Source organism: Ceratotherium simum, chromosome 13, assembly GCF_057802395.1.
Source record: "Ceratotherium simum simum isolate JZ-2026a chromosome 13, ASM5780239v1, whole genome shotgun sequence".
Lineage (NCBI taxonomy): Eukaryota > Metazoa > Chordata > Mammalia > Perissodactyla > Rhinocerotidae > Ceratotherium > Ceratotherium simum.
In genome coordinates, this window is record NC_141912.1 from 29,871,166 (window position 1) to 29,893,117 (window position 21,952).

Below are 21,952 nucleotides of genomic sequence, written 5' to 3' on the forward strand. Positions count from 1 at the left end.
GGGGCTATCTGAAGAGTCTTCCATGGGTTGTATTGTGGACATACAGCATAAGTTAATTGTGCCTCCTTGGCAGCTTTAGAAATATTTCCCCACCAGTATCGTTTTATGTAATTTATAAGTTTATCTGCTGCTCAGTGGGTCATCAGATGAGTCATTTCCATCAGAGGTCTTTTCATGGACTCTGGCAAGATAGGTTTCTTGTTTGGGCCATACCATAAATTGGTAAACAGGCTAAAAATACAACTGTTGCTGGTCCGATAAAGCCTTTCTTTAGGCAGTGACTTAGATTGGGCATCTTCAATAATTTTTATTACATCCTTCTTTGGAATATAGTCAAAACTTGCTATAATTGATTCAGGTTTCATGGCTCATAAAGCAGCTGTTCTTGTGGCCCGATCAGCCAAATTATTTCTTTTAGCTTCATCTGAAAGTAACTCTGAATGCCCTGGCACCTTAATGATGCCTGGGAAGATGGAAGTTGGATCAATTCTAGTAATTCATTAACAAAGAATACATTCTTAATTTGAGATCTTCCAGAGGTTAGAAATCGTCTCTGTTTCCAGAGCATGACAAAATCATGAACAACACCAAAGGCAAAATGACTGTATAAATCTTCACAGTTTTTCCTTTCCAAGTCAAGGAAGATAGCTATGAAATGGAGTTCCTTGGTTCTCATTGTCATGACCACAGTCTCTGGTCTCTTGAAAAGCTTTGAGAAGGATGATCTCATGTCTCTGTTTAAAGCCAATAAGATGGAACTGTAAAGTATAACAGTTTCAACTGTTCTAACTAGCAGAGCCTAGACTACTGCTATAAAATCAGATGATCTGGCCTTGGCTCACCTCTCTCATGATGTTTAGTAACTTTCTCTCTCTCTTGCTCTCGCTCTCTTTCCCTCTCTTTTTGTCTCTAGGAACTGAAAGAACTTTGAAGGGGTTTGTGTGCAAACAAGCTGAACTTAGAGTAGTGTCCCATTTAATCTTGCTATACCATTTTTTCCCAGATTTATTGAAGTATAATTGGCAAATAAAATTATAATATATTTAAAGTGTACACATACGATTTGATATACAGACACATTGTGAAATGAATACCACAAGCAACTTAATTAACACATCTCTGACCTCACATAGTTACCTTTATTTTTGGTGATAACACCTAAGATACACTCTCTTAGCAAATTTCAATTATAAACTACAGTATTATTAACTTTAATCACCAAACTGTACATTAGCTCTTCAGACCTTATTCATCTTATAAGTGAAAATTTGTACCCTTTGACCAAGAACTCCTCATTCCCCCACCCCAGCCCCTGACAACAGCCAATCTACTCTCTCTATGTTAGACTTTTTTCTTTTTAAATTTCAAATTATGTGAGATCGTACATATTTGTCTAACTTATTTAACTTAGCATAATGCCATCAAGGTTGACCCATGTTGTCACAAATGGCAGGATTTCTCTTATATCACTAAATAATATATAATATTTCATTGTGTATGTGTGTCACATGCTGCCACATTTCTTCTTTCCAGTGGCTGAATAATATATAGAAGTGAGATATATATATATATATATATATATATATATATATATATATATATATATCTTCTTCTTTATCCATTCATCTGTCAATAACTTTTAGGTTGTTCCCATGTCTAGGCTATTGTGAATAATGCTGCAATGAACATGGGGGTGCAGATATCTCTTCAAGACACTAATTTCATTTACTTCAGGTATATACCCTAAAGAGGAATTCATGGATTACACGGTAGCTCCATTTTTAATATTTTTGAGGAACCTGCATATTGTTTTCCATGGTGGCTATAACAATTTACATTCCCACCAACAGTGTTCAAGGGTTCTCCATGTTCTCAACAATACTTTTATCTTTTATAATGGTTACTCTAATAGATGTGAGGTGATATCTAATTGTGGTTTTAATTTGCATTTTTCTGATGATTAATGATGTTGAACACTTTTTCATGTATCTGCTGCCCATTTGAATATCTTCTTTTTAAAAATGTCTATTCATGGGTCTTTTGCCTATTTTTGAAATGAATAATTTTTTGGCTATTGAGTTGTATTATCTCTTTACATATTGAATGTTAACTCTTTAACAAATATGTGGTTTGCAAATCTTTTCTCTCATTGTGTAGGTTGCCTTTTCGTTATGTTAAATGTTTCCTTTATTGGGCAGAAATGTTTATTTGATGTAGTCCCACTTGTTTATTTTTGCTTCTGTCTCCAGATTCAAAATAATTATTGCCAAGACCAATGTTAAGGAGCTTTTCCCTAATGTTTTCTTCTCCAAGGTACAGTTTCAGGTCTTATATTTAAATTTTTAATATATTTTGAGTTGATTTTCTGTCTGGTGTAAGATAAATGTCCAATTTCATTCTTTTGCGTATGGATATCCAGTTTTCCCAAAACCATTTGTTGAAGAGGCAAGAAACTCTCCCTATCTAACTTCAGGAAAAGGATGCACCAGAGAACCACTTATTAAAATGGTGAATATAGGATGAGAAACAAGGAGGAGGAAAGGGCTTGGAATAAGAGTTCTCTTTTGGATAGGATTAAATTTGATATACCTCTCATATATCTAACGGTAGATGACAAATGGGCAGCCTAAATGTTTGAGTCTATATTTTTCCAGAAGAAGGCTACCCAAGATGTGTATGTCAAAAAGAGTGGTCCTACCACCAGCCATGAAATGTTGTGGTTGTACGTTAAACTCTTCAAGCTATTCTGACTTAAGAAGACAGGGCAGGGACTAGAGAAAAGTAGTGAGTTTTAAGTAATCTTTCTAATTTTACTTGCAAATAAATTTTAATATTAGATTTCTGTTTAATTACTGATTTTATTCCTTAACAGAATCTACAGGAAATTTTCTCAATGGAAAATCCCTCCGGATTTTCCACTAATGAGTAATTCTGGGAACTAGGTCTCCAAGGCCAAACAAGATCCCTTCAACAGGCTAAACTCCTCCGGTCCCAAGAGAGATGAAGATTGATAATGCTCAGTTCCCAAGCTGCATCATCTTTACCTGGTCTCATCAATGTTGTTGAAGATTCTGGATTTTCTCAACTGTCCCACCTACCCCCCAAGAGTATTAGATGGAATGGTTATTTCTAAGGTGATCATTGATGGGGTGGACATTATGGAAGCCAGTAGGTAAGTGTTGAAGATGGCATTTGACAAATGTCATAATGGGATCAGATTTCAAAGCAGAGCATAGACAGTGCAATTCTGCATGTGGTGGGCTACACAACCTTGAAAGTCCATTTCATTTGTGAATCCATTTCCAATGCGTTATTTAAAACAGTCCAGCTATGAGAAAATATCTTACATAGTAAAACTGCTATTGTGGAAATATCTAGTACAAAATTAAACATATGAGTCTAGAGTTAAGGAAATATGTTGGAATTGAAGATATAATTTGAAAGTTATCTGTTTATAGATATATAAAGCATGGAACTGGAAGACACAGAAGAAGAGAGGTACAAAAATGAATAATAAGGAGGAGGGTGAGTAACCACCCAAGGACACTGAAAAAGAATAATCAGTGAGATCACTGGAAACCCAAACAAGTATCCTGGGCATCCTAAAACTAAGACAAAAAAAAAAAGTGTTTGGAGTAGGGAAAGAGGGATCAACTGTGTTAGGTCTTGTTGAGAGGTAAAGTAACTTAAAGACTGAGAATTGAACTTCGACATTGACAAGAGTCATTTCTGTGGCATGATAAGAGCAAAGCTTGATTGAAGTGAGTTCTAGAGAGGATGCAAGATGAAATAATGAGTTTGGAGAGTAATGGACAATGAGTAGTGGAGACAGTGAGCTTCTTGAAGAGTTTCCCTTAAAAGCAGAGAAGTGGGACAGTAGCTAGAGAAGGCTGTGGGGACTCACTAGGGTATCAGGATCTGTCCATTTGAGGCTGAAATTTTAAAGATGGATAGAAAGAACCTCACAGTTCAAAGATGTTGAAATAGCATTTAGATGATTTCAGTGTTGAGCCACACCTGTCCTGAGATCTGATGTGAACCACATATTTTCCAGATGAATAAGCTGGAGATGAATATAATAGCAGTGAGAGTATTCAATCACAATCAACAAGGCATAATCTGAGAGAAGATTTGAAAACTTGAGAGCTATGGCTCTGTCTGAGCTGAACGGGTGTTGTTCTGAAGAGATAAAGGAATAGGGAAAGCCTTGATCTTGTAGGAGAAGGCAAATCCTCCAGTTCCCAATAAAAAGGATAGGGAAATGGAAATGGGGGGAAAAGAAAGAAAGAGTAATAGAGGTAAAAAAGAATATATTACAGTCCATGTTTTGAATTGTCCTCAGCAGATAATAGCATTCACATCATCTGATGTCAGAGCATGTTGAGACAAATTCTCACTCTCAGACCTATTAAATCAGAATCTCTGGGGTGCATCGCAGAAGGTTGGAATTTAACTAGCTCACTGGGTGACTCTTATGCATGCTCAAGATTGAGAATCTCAGTTCTGAAGTATTCAAAACTGCTTTGCATAAAGAGGGGAAATGTTATATTTCTTTATCTTAAGTCAATCAACTTTAGAATATTTAAAGGTTGCTAGAAACAAGGAGGTAATGAGTGTATAAGTGGAAAAAGAAAATTTAATTGTGCCTGTCACAAGATCCATCATAAGACTTTGATTATAGACTCTACGAGCTAAAAAAGATGTTGAAGATGATCTGCTTTACACAACTCACTACTAGCAGATCTGAATGAAAATTTTATTCAGGTGTAATCAATTATTTCTGATGCACATAACATAGCTCATCTCTTCATGGTAGTCAATACAAAGGATGTTTTCTCTCCTCCCACATATGTGAAATAAGTAGATGTCCTCATTACTAGAAAGCAGTTATTGAACAATAATCCTTGGGACCAACCATGTGCTCAGCTCTTTGGCTGGTGCCACAAGGAAATTTTAAAAAGAAAGCATGGACTCTACTCTCATTTCTGAGAATTATAAATTCTCAGGAATTTATAATATAATTGAAAAATAAGATTTATATGTAAGAATTTTTAGAAAATAACTTTATACAATATCCTAGTAAGGGCAAGATGATTCAATCTGTATAATTCAGAAGATATAAAATAAGGAGAGAAAGAATGTTCAGGGATAGCTTCCACTGGAGAAGAAAAATAGATTCAATCTCTGCCATGACATACCTCATAGCCTTGTGAGGGAGACCATCATTAACTACATAACTAAAAAAACGTTTTTTAAAAAATAAACGTGATTATACCCTCCACATTACAACAGTGGTAACCTACCAAGGCGCTATGACAGTATGTAAAGGGAAGGGTTGCCTCAGTTAGAGGCAAAGGAAGACTTTCCTAGGAAAGGCACCAATAGACCTGAGATTAAAAGAATGAGCAACCATTGACTCAGAGTAAAGGAAAGGAACATGGTGCATGTGAGGGAGTGAAATGCATCCAGTGTTGCTTGGGAGCAGAGAATGAGCAGACTGTGGTGCAAGATGAGGCAGGTGAGATACCTTGAGGTCAAAACATATTGAGCTTTGTTAACACGGTAGGGACTTTTGTATTTTTCATAAGAAGAATGGTTTTCCAGAGACATATTTTCAAACAAGGAAGTGACGTGAACAGATTTTCTTTTTTGAAACGATCACTCTGGCTGCAGTGTGGAGAGCATATCAGATGGGGCAAGACCCATGTTAAACCAGTTAGGAGGCTAGCATTACTTCAGTCAATCAACAATACCTTGAACTAGAGTACTGACTGTGTAGATGGGTAGAAGCATTTATTGAGCTCCTACTATGTTCCATGCACTAAGCTAAGTGCTGAGATGAAGCCTCTGACTTCAAAGACTCATGGTTTTGTAATGAAAACAGATTCACAAACAAGTAGTAATATCATCCTATAATACATACAAAGTTTAATTAAGAGAATTCTTTTACACTTTAAGATCTCCAAGAAGCCTCTGTTCCCTCTTTCTCTCATCTTTCTGCCACCTTATTTTGACCATCATTCATAAAGTCCAACTCTTGTGTCTCCTGTTGCTATTTTAGTTTATTATCCATTCCTCATACTGACAGTATGAGGGAAACTCATCGCCGAGAGACAGGAACAAGTTACTATCCACTCAGTCCCTGACAGTGAGTAAATCCTCTTCATGCTGATTCCTCTCTTCCAGCACACCTAGTCCCAAAATGAACTGCAGCAAGACTCCTGACTTTGTCCTCTCAGGGCTGTCCAGTGACCCAGAGGAACGGCAGTTCCTCTTTGGATTCTTCCTGGCCCTCTATTTGCTGAGCCTCTTAGGGAACTTGCTACTGCTGCTGGCTATTTGTGCTGACATCCACCTCCACACTCCCATGTACTTCTTCCTCAGCCAGCTCTCCCTGGTAGATCTCTGCTTTACTTCCACCACAGCCCCCAAAATGCTGGAGGATTTGTGGACCAGCAACAGATCCATCTCTTTCTCTGGATGTCTGGCTCAATTCTATTTCTTTGCTGTTTTTGCTAATATGGACAATCTGCTTTTGACTTCCATGGCAATCGACTGCTACACTGCCATCTGCCATCCTCTGCACTATCCACTGCTAATGACTCCTTGCAGATGTGGGCTGCTAGTGGGTGGGTCATGGGGAGTGGCCCACTCCAACTCTCTGATCCAAACCGTGTTGCTGTCTCGACTGTCCTTCTATACCAATCAAGAGATTCCTCACTTTTTCTGTGATTTTGACCCACTCTTACGGCTTTCTTGCTCTGATGCCCACCTCAATGAGGACCTGATGATGGCTCTGACGGGACTTTTAGGAATCAGCCCTCTCCTCTGCATCATAAGCTCTTATACCCATATTTTCCATGCTGTAGCTAGGATTCCATCAGCACAAGGGAAAAAGAAAGCCCTGGCCACATGTAGCTCCCACATCTCCATGGTCATCCTCTTCTATTGCACAGTCTTTGCCACCTACCTGAAGCCCCCATCAACTTATCACTCTTCTGGGGAGCTGATTGCTGCTGTCATATATACCCTGGTAACTCCCACTCTCAACCCTTTCATTTATAGTCTGAGAAAAAAGGATGTGAAGAGTTCTTTAAAAAGAATTTTGGGCATAGAGAGTTTTGGGGATTAGGAATAATCCCCATCAACAAGCACTTTGGGAAAAATCACTCACTACTTCACCACCACATTTAGATAATAAGTCAGTTAACACCAAGGCTGTCACAGAGCATTATAGGATCTATTGGAAAGAACACTAAATGGAAATCAGAACAACTAAGCTCTAGGTCCCAGTCCAGGTGGGGATTTGGTCTATATACCTAAGGGTGGATTGGATTAGCTATTGTTTAACTTGCCTTCTAACACAAATATTCAAACTGCTCATCTATTGCCATCACTAACACCATTGTGAACATCATTTCCATTTCTGTCACTGGTTTAATAATGAAAACCCTCACCATCAGCTTTATTATAGCCAATATCATCTTTGTTATCATCAAAGTCACCATACAAATTACCACCTTCAATACTATCTTCATCAAACCACCAGTACACTCATCATTAGTAAGAGAGTAGATACTTGTTGTACATGATTTTTCCTCTTTTAATCTCTCATTTTTGAGAATATTTTATCTATTTGGATATTTGTGCCATGTTTGAGAGTTTCTGGGGACGTTCTGGGCTACGGCTGAAAATTGGAAGATAGCTGAAAGTAGGAGAATTTTTTGAATACTCTGTTTCGTAATAGAACAAAAGTATATTTTCTGTATCAACTTTATTAATCTTGTTCTGCAAAAATAAAACGTTCTATTTTATAACTCAATGAGTGGATTCTCCTTTCACATATAGATTGGCAAAGAGCGGCACAGAGAATTTTTTGCATTGTATTATAAAGAGAATGCACTCTTACAAGTTCTGTCACTGTATGTCCAGCTTGTATTTTTGTATATATATATACATGTCAAATCAAAAACTGTGTATTGTGTTTACTTGAACCACCACCTATAGTTAATCTTATTGTACATTGTGCATTATAGGATTTGATTCAACACCTGATGATACATTCTATTCAGAGTAACAACTAGATGCATGGATTAGATAGAGCTCCCCTGAGATTCTCAGACTGCATTCTCGGTTCAGCATCTGCATCTGACCTGTGTTCAGCTCATGCATTCTGCTGGGATCATCTAGAAGTTAGTAATTTATTTCCAATTCTAATCTAATGACTTCTTATAACACTTCTTCAGAAAATTAGTTTCAATTGAATGATTATTGACTGGATAATCCAAGTTGATATACCCTCTGGTACTACAAGCAGTCTGTCCCATTCCCCAGGATCTGGTGAATACAAATGTTTTTTGCTTTCTCTGAATGTCCATCCTTCAGCTGAATACTGGATGCTACTAACAATAGTGTATCTAAGGGGAGCCAGCCTCAGTGTGTGGTAGAGGTGAGCAACAGAGGTCAAAAATCCAATAAGCTGTCAGGAATCCAGTCATGGTAACAATAAATCAGGGCATTAGTAGCAGTTTTAAGATGTAATACGAAGATCATTCAGTGCCTCATTAGAGGATATATTACAGGATTCTCGAGAACAGGAACCAAAGCTCAAATTTAACTGGCCTGGTAATAACAAACAGAGATGAGGGAAAGCATATGGATAATTTCCCCCCGTGAGAAGGATTCCAAAAACTCTCTTTCTGGAGTCATGCACCTGAATTTTATATATATATATATATATATATATATAACATATATATAAAACATATATATATATATATATATAAAACATATATATATATATATAAAACATATATATATATATATATATATATATATACACACACCAGGGCATCTTGCTACTTTAGATAGCATTTACAAATATCCCCAGTTGTGACCTGGGATTTTGGAAGAAGGACTTTACAATAACCATCACTAAGCACTTCTCATGCCTGTCAGACATCACCACCACGACAATTCTTCCCACCACATTTTGCTCATTGTCATTCAATGTAATTTAATCGAATTCTGAAAGTATGTATTGAGCAACTACCATAATGAAGGCATTGTGAGAGGCGCTAAAGAGGATGATCAGCATTCACCAATGAAAAACTTAGATTTAGGTGCATAATTTCTTATAATAACACTTTAATAAGATATTTACCATAATAAAACCATTTTTCAAAATATGAAACACTTCTACTTCTGGACATGATGGACTAACTGTTGCTGGACTATCCTCCCGTCATAAATAACTATAAAATAGGACAAAATGTATGGGTCAATTTTTCAGGCAGGTATACAAGATTGTGATCTCTGAAAGAGGAAAGCTCACAAGGTGAGACACACAAGCACCTAGCTCTCCACCTGAGGACAATTTCCTAACTATGGCTCAAAGAAATGAAGTGCAAGCAGAGAACCATAACATTGGAGGAGGTCATTGAAAGGAAGTGTTCACTGGTTGACCTGCAAGCTGGACCCAGGCAATTGGAGGCTCCATACCCCCTCTTCTATCCTTGGAATGTATGTTCTACTCATCATTCCCACATTAGGAGTTGTTTCAAGGATGCAGCCTTGAGAGAGTAATGTGTTGTTGAGATCATCTGGACAATGTACATGACTGAACCCCGTTGAGGCCTATATGTAAATTTTTAAGTTTCTGGCAGGCAGGTGCAGTGATATATTCATCTTGTGGCCACCCAAGACAAGCATTGTATGTAAGTTCCCTCGTTTATTAAAACTGCCATCTACCAATCTGGAGTGGTCTGCCTCTTTCTTCAGTCTTTCCTTGCCCTCCATATACAGAGGCCAGTTTTGAATTTCACCCAGGGAACACCTGAGGTTGAGAATCAACACATGGGCAATCCCACCGATCTGAGAAAGGAGAAATCAGAGTTTGGGACACCTGAAGCAACTGAAAGTTGTAGGATAGGGCATCAGAGAGGCGAGATATCTCTATGTAGAATAGACTCAAAGACACATTTGAAGCAGAGGAGGGGTCTGTGAGCTGTAACTGATAGTGAGATTGTCCATGTAAAGGGAAAGACCATTTGAGACTTATTAGAGAGAAGCTGCTATAGGACTGAAATGAAACAGACATTAGAAGTAGAGCAGGGCTTGGGGAAGAGCAGTGCCAGGATTGTGCTGTTTTGGCACTGCTAAAGTGGGGAAATCCCGTGAACACTTCATTTATACCCCTGTCGTCAACGTGACACAGTTCAAGTTCAGTAAAAACCACATCCTTGAGTAAAACCTGCTCTAGACCTGGTGTAACACAGGCTAAAGCCAATGTCTGACTATGCCTACCAGGAAGAGAGAATTTGGAGGAGGAGTCATGTTATGCTAGAGAGGCTTGTAAAACACCTTGGACTTTCCACAAATCCATACTTCCAAAGCATAAAACCAAACCTACTCAAGTTCAAGGTAATATTTCATGATTTGAAATGTCTGCTAGAAGAAAAGCCCAATATGTTTCTGATGAAGATAACAGAATTCAGGGTTTCTGCAATGACCTGTATTCAGTCAAAAAAAATTTTAGTCGTACAAAGAAATGGAAAAATATGATCAATATTCCAAAAAATGGGTGGTCAATAAAAACCTAACTTGGTGTGGTCCAGATGTAGGAATCTACAGACAAACATTTTACAACCACAATTTACAAATATATTTAAAACATTAAAAGAAAATGTGTTCAAAGAACTGAACCACTTTGGGCATTAGTCATCAACTTTCATCATGAATGCTAAAAATATTAGGTGAAAGGTTGATTGGGAACAGAATAATACATGGATCAGACTGATGTCACCTGAACCCACTGGTCAATAATATAAATAGCATCACTAAAAGTCAGACAAGCAAACATTGTGTACCTCATGAGATGACACAATAAAAATAATACAGCAAATTTGGGATATTCTACTAAAAAGCTAACCAAAATCCAATCAAGCTTCTATTTCAATATGAGTTTTGTAATGTAAGTGCCTGACAATTAGCTTTTTTGATTGCAATGTAAGTGCCTGACACTAAGCTTTCGATTGACAAGGCATTCATTCCAAAACCATCCATCTGAAAACATATTGCCAACTACACAACTAGATAAAGAGTTGAAGTTCCCCTTTTACAAAGTCCTGGGTGACCTAGATAACAAACCATGCAAGTGACTCTGCTTTTCCCTTCTCACTCTTTAATTCCTGCTATTAAGTTTTAAATTCACCAGCAAAGAGTGAAACCCCAAAACCAGGCACCTCACCCTCAACTCCAGTAAAGGGAGAGCCCCAGGTCCACGTTCTCTCTCTCTCTCTCTACCTAAGACTTCTCTGTGTGGCCCCAGGCATGCCATGTACCCTCCAGGGCCCATGAGTAATAAACCTTATTTTTTCAAAGTTTCCTAATAGCTGTTGCTGAGGTGTGTCTTGCAATCATAATAAGAATCACAAGGGCCAGTCCAGCCACAACACTGGCTCCAGTCAGAGAAATGTTTGTGAGGGCTCACCACAAGTAGTACCAGCCCAGGCAAGTGCCCCTAGGCATTCCAAGTTATAGCATTGATATCGATAGGCTGAAACCAACATAAAACAAGTTTATATTAAAGACAAGATATAAGAATAGAAGTTAAATAAAGTCATCAGTAAGCAATAAGTCTAATTTAGAATATGGGACATTCTACTGGATAGATAACCAGATTTCTCCAGTAAATTAATGGTGTGAAAAAAAGAGAGGAAAAGGACTACTCTGAAATAAGGCACTAAGAAACAGAACAAGATACATCATGTGAACCCTGCTTGCATCCTAATTTTAAGAATTTTCTTAAAGATAATTGGAGAAATTTGAACACAGCTTACGTATTAGATGACATTGAGGAAATATCGATACAGGTCTTAAGAATCATAATGGCAAGATAGGCATGTTTTTTAAAAATATCTTTATCGATCTGAAGGCATACTAAACACTTGCCTATGGAATATGTACTTACACACACAATATTTACACAATATCTGGAATTTGCTCTAAAATTTTCCAGAAAACAAGGAGCTATAGGTAATTAAAAGAGGATTGGCAAATGTGGATACTGAAGGCGGATGACGGCTACATGGGGGGTTATATATTCCCTCTACTTTGTGTATGTTTAAAATTTTCTACAATACAGAATTTAAAAATAAATAAATAAAATACATTCAGCTTTAAATTTTTTTAATATACATATCCTAAGACCTGGTAATTCAACTCTTAAGAATTTATTATAGGAAAATCTGGATGTAAACTATGTTGGTATGGTGAAAGAATTGAATACAACTAAAAATCCCACAATAGAAGATCATTTTAACAAATCATGTTTAGCCATACTAAAAATACCAGAAGAATAAACAAGTACATACTTGTTGAAATAGAAAGATGTTCAAAAACTAATATTCAGTGGAAAGCCAGATTACAAACTTCCATAAACCAACAACTATATATATATATACACACACACACACAACACAAGTGCCCAATATTTCTAGGTTTGTTTTGTGTTGCTATTTTTGTATATCTATTTGCTATATTAAATATCCATTGCCTATTTAATAAAGAAATAATAAAAGATAAGGGTAAAATTTTTAATTTAATGTTAGCATTTGAAAATCATTCCTCTACCATCCTCATTTTTAGAGTAACTTTGGACATTTCACAGAGGGAAACATCAGAATACAACAAAGTTATTCCTCCCCAACCAATCCTGGCTGACATCCCAATGGAGATATGCAAAGTCCAAATAAAATCTTCACCACCATCCTCCTTCAGTCTAGTGTCTCTGTTTGCTTAATGTAGAGAAGCCTCCATAGCGCCTGATGCACTTCCTTCTTCCTCAGGGTGTAGATCACAGGATTGAAGAGAGGGGTGACCACAGTGTAGAGCAAGGCAAAGACTTTCGAGAGGAGCTGGGAGTGGACAGCAGAGGGTGCAATGTACAAGACAATGAGAGTTCCATAGAATGTGGACACTACAGCTAAGTGAGAGGAGCACGTGGAGAAAGCCTTTCGCCTACTGGCCCCAGTAGGAACTCTCAGCACAGCTACCACAATCCGAGCATAAGATGTCAGAATCAGTCGAAAGGGAACAGTGAGGCAGACCACAGAGAGAGTGAATGTTGTCATCTGGGCTATGCTGGGATCTGAGCAGGCCAGGCCCATCAAAGGCATGAAGTCACAGTAAAAGTGGTCAATGTGGTTGGGGCCACAGAATCTCAACTGGGCCATCAGGGCCACAATCAACTCACCTACCATGAAGGCAGAAAGCCAGGCTATGACTGCCAGCCCCAAGCACCATCTGGGTCCCATCAGGAGTGGGTAGCGGAGTGGGTAGCAGATTGCCAGGTAGCGATCATATGACATGACAGCTAGCTTGAAGCATTCAGCTGTGGCTAGAGAACCAAAGATAAAGAACTGGATCAAGCAACCAGCCACAGAGATGGCTGCCTCCTGCAAGAAGCCCTCCAACATTTTTGGCACTACTGTGGAGGTATAAAGGATCTCCAGGAAGGATAGATTGGCCAGGAAGAAATACATGGGTGTGTGCAGCCTCTGGGAGCTAACCACTGCCAGAATGATTAGCATATTCCCTATGATGATGGAGGTGTAGATGAGAGTGAACGCAATAAAGAAAAGGAGATGCAGCTCAGCTATGTCGTAGAAACCAAGGAGGACAAATTCAGTAATAGTTTGGTTTCCTATGGAGACAATTTCCATGTGGATCATCCAAGTCTCTGCAGGGGAGTGATTAAGGGAGAACTTTTAGTGCAGCTCTATATCTTCTCCACCAAGCTTCAGATAAGTAGGGCTAAAATAAAAAGATAAAAGTGAGTCTCCAAAACAAGTGTCACTTACACATGTCCTCATCTGCCCTCTTTTTACGTGCTAACTCCATCTCCAGCTCCTATCCTTCCCTGCATTCCTGAGTTGTGCATAATCTTCAAGGCTCAAGAGAGTTTATCCGAACTCACAATTGCAGTCTTCAGAGCCCTAAACCCCATTAGTTCAATCTAGTATCTCTATTATATAATAAATTCCATCATCCTAATCTGTATAACCAGCGGTATAACCTTCCTCATGAACAACCATGCAATATCCTCCAAATGCCTTCTATGCATGTCCCATCATCAGCTCAAAATCAGCATGATCAAAAACAAACTCTTGTATCTTCCACAACCAACTCCACTACGAGTGGTTTGGAAATTCTGCCTTGATTCCCAAGCTTACTATATCACAGTCATCTTTATCTTAATACTTTCTCTCATTCCTCATCCCTCAATCAGTGAAATCTCATCAATTTTTCCCTGAAAAATTATTATATATTCCCTCCTCACTATCCCACCAATCCATTAATCTCACAACCTCTTCACAGCTATCTTAGCACAATTACCTTCTATGTAGCCTTCTAGTCTCTATTTTCCCTCTCCCTTATCAAAATAGTCTTCTTTAAATACTAGTTTCATCAAATTATTCAAGATTTTATAGTGGAAATGTGATAAATGATAATGTCTGGGAAAGTGTAGGTGCTGTGGGAACAGAGAGAGAACAAACCCAGACCGGGAGTGGAGAGGAGTGTGAGAATCCAGGTCAAGGAAGTCTCCTTGAAGAAGGTAGTTTTTAGCCTAAGTTTTGAAGGATATTTACAAGTTGGCCAGGCAAAGGACAGGGGAGTGGGTAGAGCCTTCCAGGCAGGAGAGACATATGTGAAAGCAAAGATGTGTAGTTGAACTTCTAGAGATTGGAAAATGGGTCTTTGTACCTGCAGGGAAGATCTCATATGCTATCCCCAAGGATGTGTGTTTTTATATTGAGACATGAGAATGCATCAAATGATTAAGACCAGAGGGAAAATCTACAGAAAAAGAAAATGCATAGACATATACATAAACATATAGAGAAAGAGTTCTTTCATGTAAGCATATATACATACCAAATCCTAACAATATTATTTTCTAGGTTATGGTTTTAATAGGGATAAATTACATTTCTTATCACATAAAATATAAGTTCTCTTTAATACAAATAGCTTAGAACATCAGTTGGTTAAAAGATGGAAACTAGATGGCTGAGGGCCAAAGGTAGGTGGGAGACTTTTCACTGCATACTCTTTTGTAGTTTTGCCTGAGGCCAAAAATATCCTTTGCATAGAATCCCACTTCCCACTCCCCTGCCTATTGCCACATTGAAATATTCAAAGGCCCTGCTTCAGTTTCATCTCCATGAAGCCTCCTTGACTAACAGAGAAGAATATTCTCTATTAGAGAATAGAATAAGAATAGAGGAGCCCAGCCCTCTATTTCTTGAGCAATCACGCACTATATATCTAGCATATAGAAGACATGCCAGGTGCTGAGGATACTAGGCCAAATTAAACCAGTCCATGCTCTTAAGGAGCTTACAATCTGGTACTGAAGATGGACAGTCAACAGATAATTGCAATACACTAAAAGAGAGTTAAGGAATTCAACCTGGAAGAAGTACTACTGAAAGGAAGTGATCCTGAAGTGATCAATGATTGTTGTGGAAAATGGAAAATATGGAGCTGAGGGCATTTCAGGTAAAAGGAAAACCACAAATAGATACTGAGGCAAGAAACAGCATAGAATGTGAGGAGGGAAAGGAGGTGTCGGGGCAAAATAGCCAAGAGAAATTAAAGAAATTCACTGCTGAAGCAGCATTAGAAATGACTGAAGAATGGCAGAAGATAGGGATAGAGAGGTGGGCAAGGACCTGAGTATGTGGGCCCTTTCCTGCTACAAGGAGGAGCTAGAGCTCCATTCTGTTGGCAATGAGGCACACCTGAAGGATTTTAAACACTAGAGTGGCATGGTTCAGCCTGCATTTAAATAGTATTAAAGAAGCTAGACCCAAGGCAATAAGGATGAAAGAAGGAATGACTCCACACAGCTGAAACGTGGTGCGCAAATGTGTGCTGCCTTGAATTGATCATTCATTATTTTATTGTTCGCACTTTCTCCCCCACAAAAAGACTGCTGGTTTATTTATCACAGGGATTAAAACTTGTGTCCACCACACTCAACAAAGTCCTAAAAAAGATGAAGTCTCAAATACATAATGCTGAAAACCACCTCTCCCATAACCAAGCTCATGTGAAGTGATCAGAGAGGGGTTCTGTACTTCGTAGACCTAACAATCCCACAGGCTCTGTTACCATCTCTAACTCCTGCCTCTAGAATCTGTTCCCTTACCCTATACCCCATCTGTAGTTCCTTGTGATATGAATTTGGCACTCTTCTGTGGACCTCCTTTAACTCCTGGATTGAAAGAAGAAATGACTCCACACAGCCGGCCCAAGCCCAATCCAAGGCTTCCATTCTTTCTACAGCATTCCTTTCAGGGAGCAGAGGTAGGTGTGCAAACTAGGCTAGAACACCTCCAGTAATAAACGGCTCACCACCACCACCTCCCCAGGAATTCAGTGACAACATTAGATCATACTGACTCAGTAATTTTGTCCTATAATGAATCAAGATGTACATTCCTGGAGATTCCACTCATTCAGGCTCCAGGTCATAAATAAAGTGTAATCCTTCTTTTCTATGACAGCATTCAGCTAGCTGAAACCAGAAACAGGTAGAGCAGAGGACAGGGCATCAAGGACAAACATAAGTTTAATGATTTTGTTGTGAAACTGACATGTGCTCATTGCAATTCATTTCATGACTTTGTTCAAAGGAACAATGTTATCTTCACTCTCTTTCCAACTTTCCTGAGGCTATTTCAGGGAATGTAGAATGAGGCTAAGAGCAAGTCAGGAGGACCAAAGGAAAGGAAGTTCCATTCACCTCCAAATGCAAGAGGTTAAAGAAGGGGCAGCAGTCAGAGGTATATGTCTCTGGGTGGCAATCTGTAGGGCACCACAAAGACTTCAGTCTTGGCAAAACCCAGCCCCACACCTACACACACCATATGAGAAGAGAGAGAACAAACACATTACAATATCCCAAGGCACCATTTACCTTTACTATGCCACCAAACGATACTAAACAATGCCGCTTTATCCAGGGATATGTTAGACAATAACAGCTTAGATGAGAATGATAGCAAAGAGTGAAATACAAATATTATGGGAGTTGAGGGTATTAAGTTTTTTTCAATGAGGTCAAGGTGGTATAATCCACCTGTACATGAGCTAGTCAACCTCAAACAAACAAATTTCCACTTCCTATTCCCAAATTGAACACCTAATTTAGGTAAATGTGTATGTGCGTGGTCACAGAATCTGCTAGCAAAGTTCATGGAAATATGGTTGTATTCCACCTTCACAACCAGATTGTCCTTGAGAGTGTTCATTTATATGAAAACTATTTACATTTCATAGCATAATCCTGGCTTTTCAGACTACTGAATTCCCAACCCTATTTTTCAAAGGGTTGGGGGAGTGGAGAGAAAGAGGAAAGTAAAGAGAAGGTACTTGATGTGAGGATTATAGAAAAATGGGAAAGACATAGCAACAGCAGCGTTAAGCAGATAAGAGACCATTATCTACTTTGAAACAGAGAGATCACGGAATAGAGGAAGAAGCTGAATTTAGAGTTAGAAGACTCCAAGTAATGGAGGAAGAGTTTGAAATCAAGATGAATTTCACCATACTAACTGATAGGGAAATTAAAATATTGCACAATATCTGTCAATTTTCTGAAAACATACAATCACAGACTCAACTTTATACAGGTAAAAGTCATAGCAGGGAGCCCTCCATCAAAATTACCACAATTTCTGGAAAAAAACTTAAAGAAATTCCAATAAAAAATATTTGAAGAAATTTAGTATACCAAACTATGTATTTTAATGTATGTTTGGGAAGTGAGAAAAATTTATTCTCATATATTTTGCAATGTCTACTAAGCATGTTATTTTTATAAACAGAAAGCAAACTGTGAATAAATTTTAACTTAGTTTTAATTTTAATCTGTTAACTCTCTTCAGACCTCTTTGGCAGGTAATCTATGATAAAGCAGAAAAATATACTTAAAATTTTTTTAAAGAAAATTTCATGAATTTAAGTGTATCCCAGTTCCGGTACTCTACAAGAAAGTAGGAAGATAAATTCCCATTATGAAAAATTAATGTGAGGGTGCTGTACTCTAAAACATGCTCCAACTAAAGTTATTTTCATGAATATCTACTGTTCTCCATCTGCAGGAGAGAGTAGACAAAAGAAAGAAGCAGGGATACGATAGGAAGGATTGAAAATCAACTTCTTAAAGGTCCAATGGAAGAAGTAGCAACACTAAGATTCCAGAGGAAGACTGTGGGATTTCCTGAAACACCTTGGAAAAAGAGACTTTTTTAACTCTCTGGGTTAAATGAAATGTGTTACTGATTAGAGGAAAGAAGTTTATAAAGACCAATTCTATAGCTTTTTTAAAGAATCTATGAACTAAATCATAAAAAAGTATATAAAAATAGGAAACTCACCTGAAATAGCAATCCTACAGAAAAAACTGAAGAGGAAAACATGTGCTAAGATTTGCTGAAGACTTGAGAATATTGAAGTTTCCACCCTTCAATTTCCTCCCTCTTTGAGCTCGATCTGAAATAATGTAGGACATTGGTTAGAAATGGCATGCTTGTCACCCTCCACTCCCCAGAGCCATTCTCTCCTCTACTCTCCATCTCCTTTTCTAGCTCCCAGACTCTTCTGTCCTTTCATTGTAGATCCTTCCCTTTGTCACAAGGGAGGGCTGACAATCGCCCAGAGGGAAGAGGCCTCTGAGAACCAATGAGGGATTGCCTGGAGGGCAGCCTTAAATGAACAAGAAATATCAGCCCCCTGAGACACTTGTCTTTTGCCAGAGGAGATTCCTGAACTGTGGGCTTGACCAAAAATGGGGCAGAAACCAGGAGTCATATGGAAAGCCACCTTTCCATCCCCATGGGGATTAAGGTCTCCATCAAGCATCTCATCCTCCAATTCACAGTCTCTTTATCAGAACCTATCACAAAATTCTCCTAAGTTCTCTGCAGCATCTCTAACCTCCACCACCATCACCACCAATAGTGGTCCTCACAGAAGACTGTTCTCAATTGTTACTCCCCACTGTACAGCCTCCAGGCCCTCTCACCACCCCAGGCAACTATTTCAATAGACACAGCCCTCGGTAGTAGTGTTTTATATAGATCATCAAAGCAGGCCTGCTTTAAGAGGAAGGATGCTGGCATGTTTTCACAAAGTAACATCCAAATAGTTATGTGTCCTTTCAATATCTTCCATGCCCCAATGCCTGCCTGACAACTTGTTTCCCACTCTCCCCTTCTGTGAATGCTCCACAGAAATTAGGCTGATCCCTTGACTTCTCATCCCCAAAAGTATGTTCATGCACTTCTCTGTCATCTATCTGAGTCAGACCCTTGCTTCAGCTCCCACTTTCTCCCTGACTAATAGACCAACACAGAAAACTGCCTTCTCTGAACTACTGTACGACACACTGTCTATAGCCAACAGTAAATGCCACCCTACTTTTTTTAATTCAATAGCTTAAATCATAAATATGGTACATCTTTTTTGTGACAATTCAAATAAAATAGTGGTCTCTAAAGAAATAAGATTATTCTCTCCTTCTTCCCTCCAACCACTCCACCCAACGGACGGAACCATTGTTAGGTGTTGGTGTCTGTCTTTACATAATTTTTCCTTTACTTATACAAACATATGCAAACTTAATACCCTATGATTATTTCCATAGATGCCAAAGATCTCCGTGATATTTTGCTAATGGAAAAACTAAGGTACAAAATAGTGTGCTTCAGTATGTTCCCATTTGTGTGAAAAAACGACAAACCACTCGCTCATGTTTATACGTACATAGTCAAGAAACTATTAACTCCAGCTGCACCCGGATTCTAGGTAAGGGTACCAGGGATCTGGAGTGGTAGGAAGATATAATTTCCATTGTGTACATTTTTAACTTTTTACCATGTAAAAATTTTACCAGTTTAATTTTTTATGTTTCACAGTTTACCACGTAAACTGTTTTCTTTTTTAATTTCTTTTATATTTATCAAATTACAAAAGTATAGATGCATATTGTAACAAGTGGAAAAAGATGAAAGAAAAGTATTATCATCTCTCCCAATCATTATGCCTCTAATCTCTCCTCCCCCTCCCCCAGGATAACCAATGTAAAAGCCTGGTATGAATCTTCACATATTTTTCCTTGCACAAGCATATATATATATATATATATATATATATATATATACACACATATATATACACATATACTTATTGTAACACTGCAAATAAAATAGTAGTCTCTAAAACAAAGTGAATATTCTCTCTTTCTTCCCTACAAACATCACACCCAACTGATGGTACACATGCATACACACCATATTACACATACACACACATACACAGCAGGGGTTAGCTCTGACTGCTTGGCTGATTGGTTGATTTGAGAGTTTACATGCTTCCTTTTGCCAAAATAAACTCACAATATACACATTACTATGAAATTTGCTTTTTGCGCTAAACAATATGTATACAAATTTTTTTAACTTTTTTTGTTTATTTGTTTATTGCAGTAACATTGGTTTATAACATTGTATAAATTTAAGGTGTACATCATCTTATTTCTATTTCTTCATGGATTACATCATGTTCTCATGTTCACCACCCAAATACTAATCACAATCCATCACCACACACATGTGCCTAATTATCTCTTTCCCCCTCCTCCCTCCCCCCTTCCCCTCTGGTAACCACCAATCCAGTCTCTGTCTCTATGTGTGTGTTTGTTGTTGTTATTATCTACTACTTAATGGGTGAGATCATACAGTATTTGATGTTCTCCCTCTGACTTATACATTTATACACATCATGGATGGGTACTACTCCTTAAAAAGCAGTAGATATAGATCTCCCTATCCTGAAATGTCTTTTTTCATGTAAATATACACAACATATGATTTTATATAAGTGGCATCACATTGTGCATGGCACAGGGGGCATTTAGAGCTACCTTTTTGGTGAATCTTTCTTTGTTGTTTTCTTTTTGGCTTTCTCCTGTTCTTCTTTCCTGTTGCATATATTTTTCTTTTGCTCCCACAAACCATCCACTCATCTTCCAGCTCCTCCTCATGTAATCCATGTTCAGAATCCATTGTATATCCTTTTATACATTTCCCCATGAGTAGAAATATATACTTACAAATACACACTGACATGTGTATAGGTGCTGATATAATTAGTACATTGTTTTTAATACCTGTATTGAATCTATAACATATAATATGAATTCAATACTTTTCTAAAAATGAACACTTAGATTATTATCAATGTGTTTCATTACAAACAATGTTTCAATAAACATTCTATTCCGTATATCTTTACCTACTATTCTTTCAATTTCAGCAGATGAATTTCCAGAAGTGTGATTCCTAGCTCAAAATATGTGCACTTTTAAAATTTTAATATGTCCAAATTGCTTTCCACAGAGGCAGTTGTTATTCTCAAAAGCAAATGGAAATAAACCCACAAACTTTTCACCAGCATTAAATCTTAATGCACTTCAATATTTGCCAATATTATGTGTAAACACATTAACTTTATTGTAGTTTTAATATGCATTTCCTTGACAAGTAATGAAAAATTGAATCTCCTTTTCTATTTCTCTTTTTTTACTTCTTTTTTTGTTTTACATTTTCATACCTTTACTCATTCTCATTTCAATTAATTTTATTATTAATTGCAGGATTTCCTTCTGCATTAGGAAAACATTGTCCTTTGTCCAATCAAATATAAGCTCCTTTAGAGAACCTCATTTTTTAAAATTTCAGCACCTAGAACAGTTCTCCACACCTAAGTACATTGAGTGTGGACTTGACAAGCCTGAATTCAGTCATGACTCCAACTTAGTCCCTTGGTAAAATACAAACTAATGAAGAGTCTCATTGTCAGAGTCTGGATTGGGGAACAC

At 37.9% G+C, this 21,952-nt stretch overlaps 2 protein-coding genes and 1 long non-coding RNA gene across 6 annotated transcripts in view; 1 reads left to right on the plus strand and 2 right to left on the minus strand.

Annotated features, from left to right (window-relative positions):
- The window catches only part of LOC147915629 (uncharacterized), a 135,600-nt gene that overhangs the window by 33,095 nt on the left and 80,553 nt on the right, over positions 1–21,952 (minus strand). For all 4 annotated transcript variants that reach the window (XR_015554056.1, XR_015554053.1, XR_015554055.1 and 1 more), the window contains exon 4: positions 18,450–18,564. This is a non-coding gene — a long non-coding RNA (uncharacterized LOC147915629). The remainder of the gene's footprint in view (positions 1–18,449; positions 18,565–21,952) is intronic.
- Positions 6,182–7,147, plus strand: LOC101399262 (olfactory receptor 1G1-like). Its single transcript, XM_004441779.3, has one exon. It carries the CDS (start codon positions 6,203–6,205, stop codon positions 7,130–7,132), a length of 930 nt encoding a protein of 309 aa, XP_004441836.2. The 5' UTR covers positions 6,182–6,202; the 3' UTR covers positions 7,133–7,147.
- On the minus strand, positions 12,277–13,965 carry LOC101404149 (olfactory receptor 11A1-like). The gene has a single exon (XM_004441724.2). The coding sequence runs from the start codon at positions 13,731–13,733 to the stop codon at positions 12,777–12,779; it is 957 nt and encodes a 318-aa protein (XP_004441781.2). The 5' UTR covers positions 13,734–13,965; the 3' UTR covers positions 12,277–12,776.

Coding starts and splice junctions, on each gene's coding strand:
- LOC101404149 (XM_004441724.2), bottom strand. CDS start 13,733: ATGATCCACATGGAAATTGTCTCCATAGGAAACCAAACTATTACTGAA.
- LOC101399262 (XM_004441779.3), top strand. CDS start 6,203: ATGAACTGCAGCAAGACTCCTGACTTTGTCCTCTCAGGGCTGTCCAGT.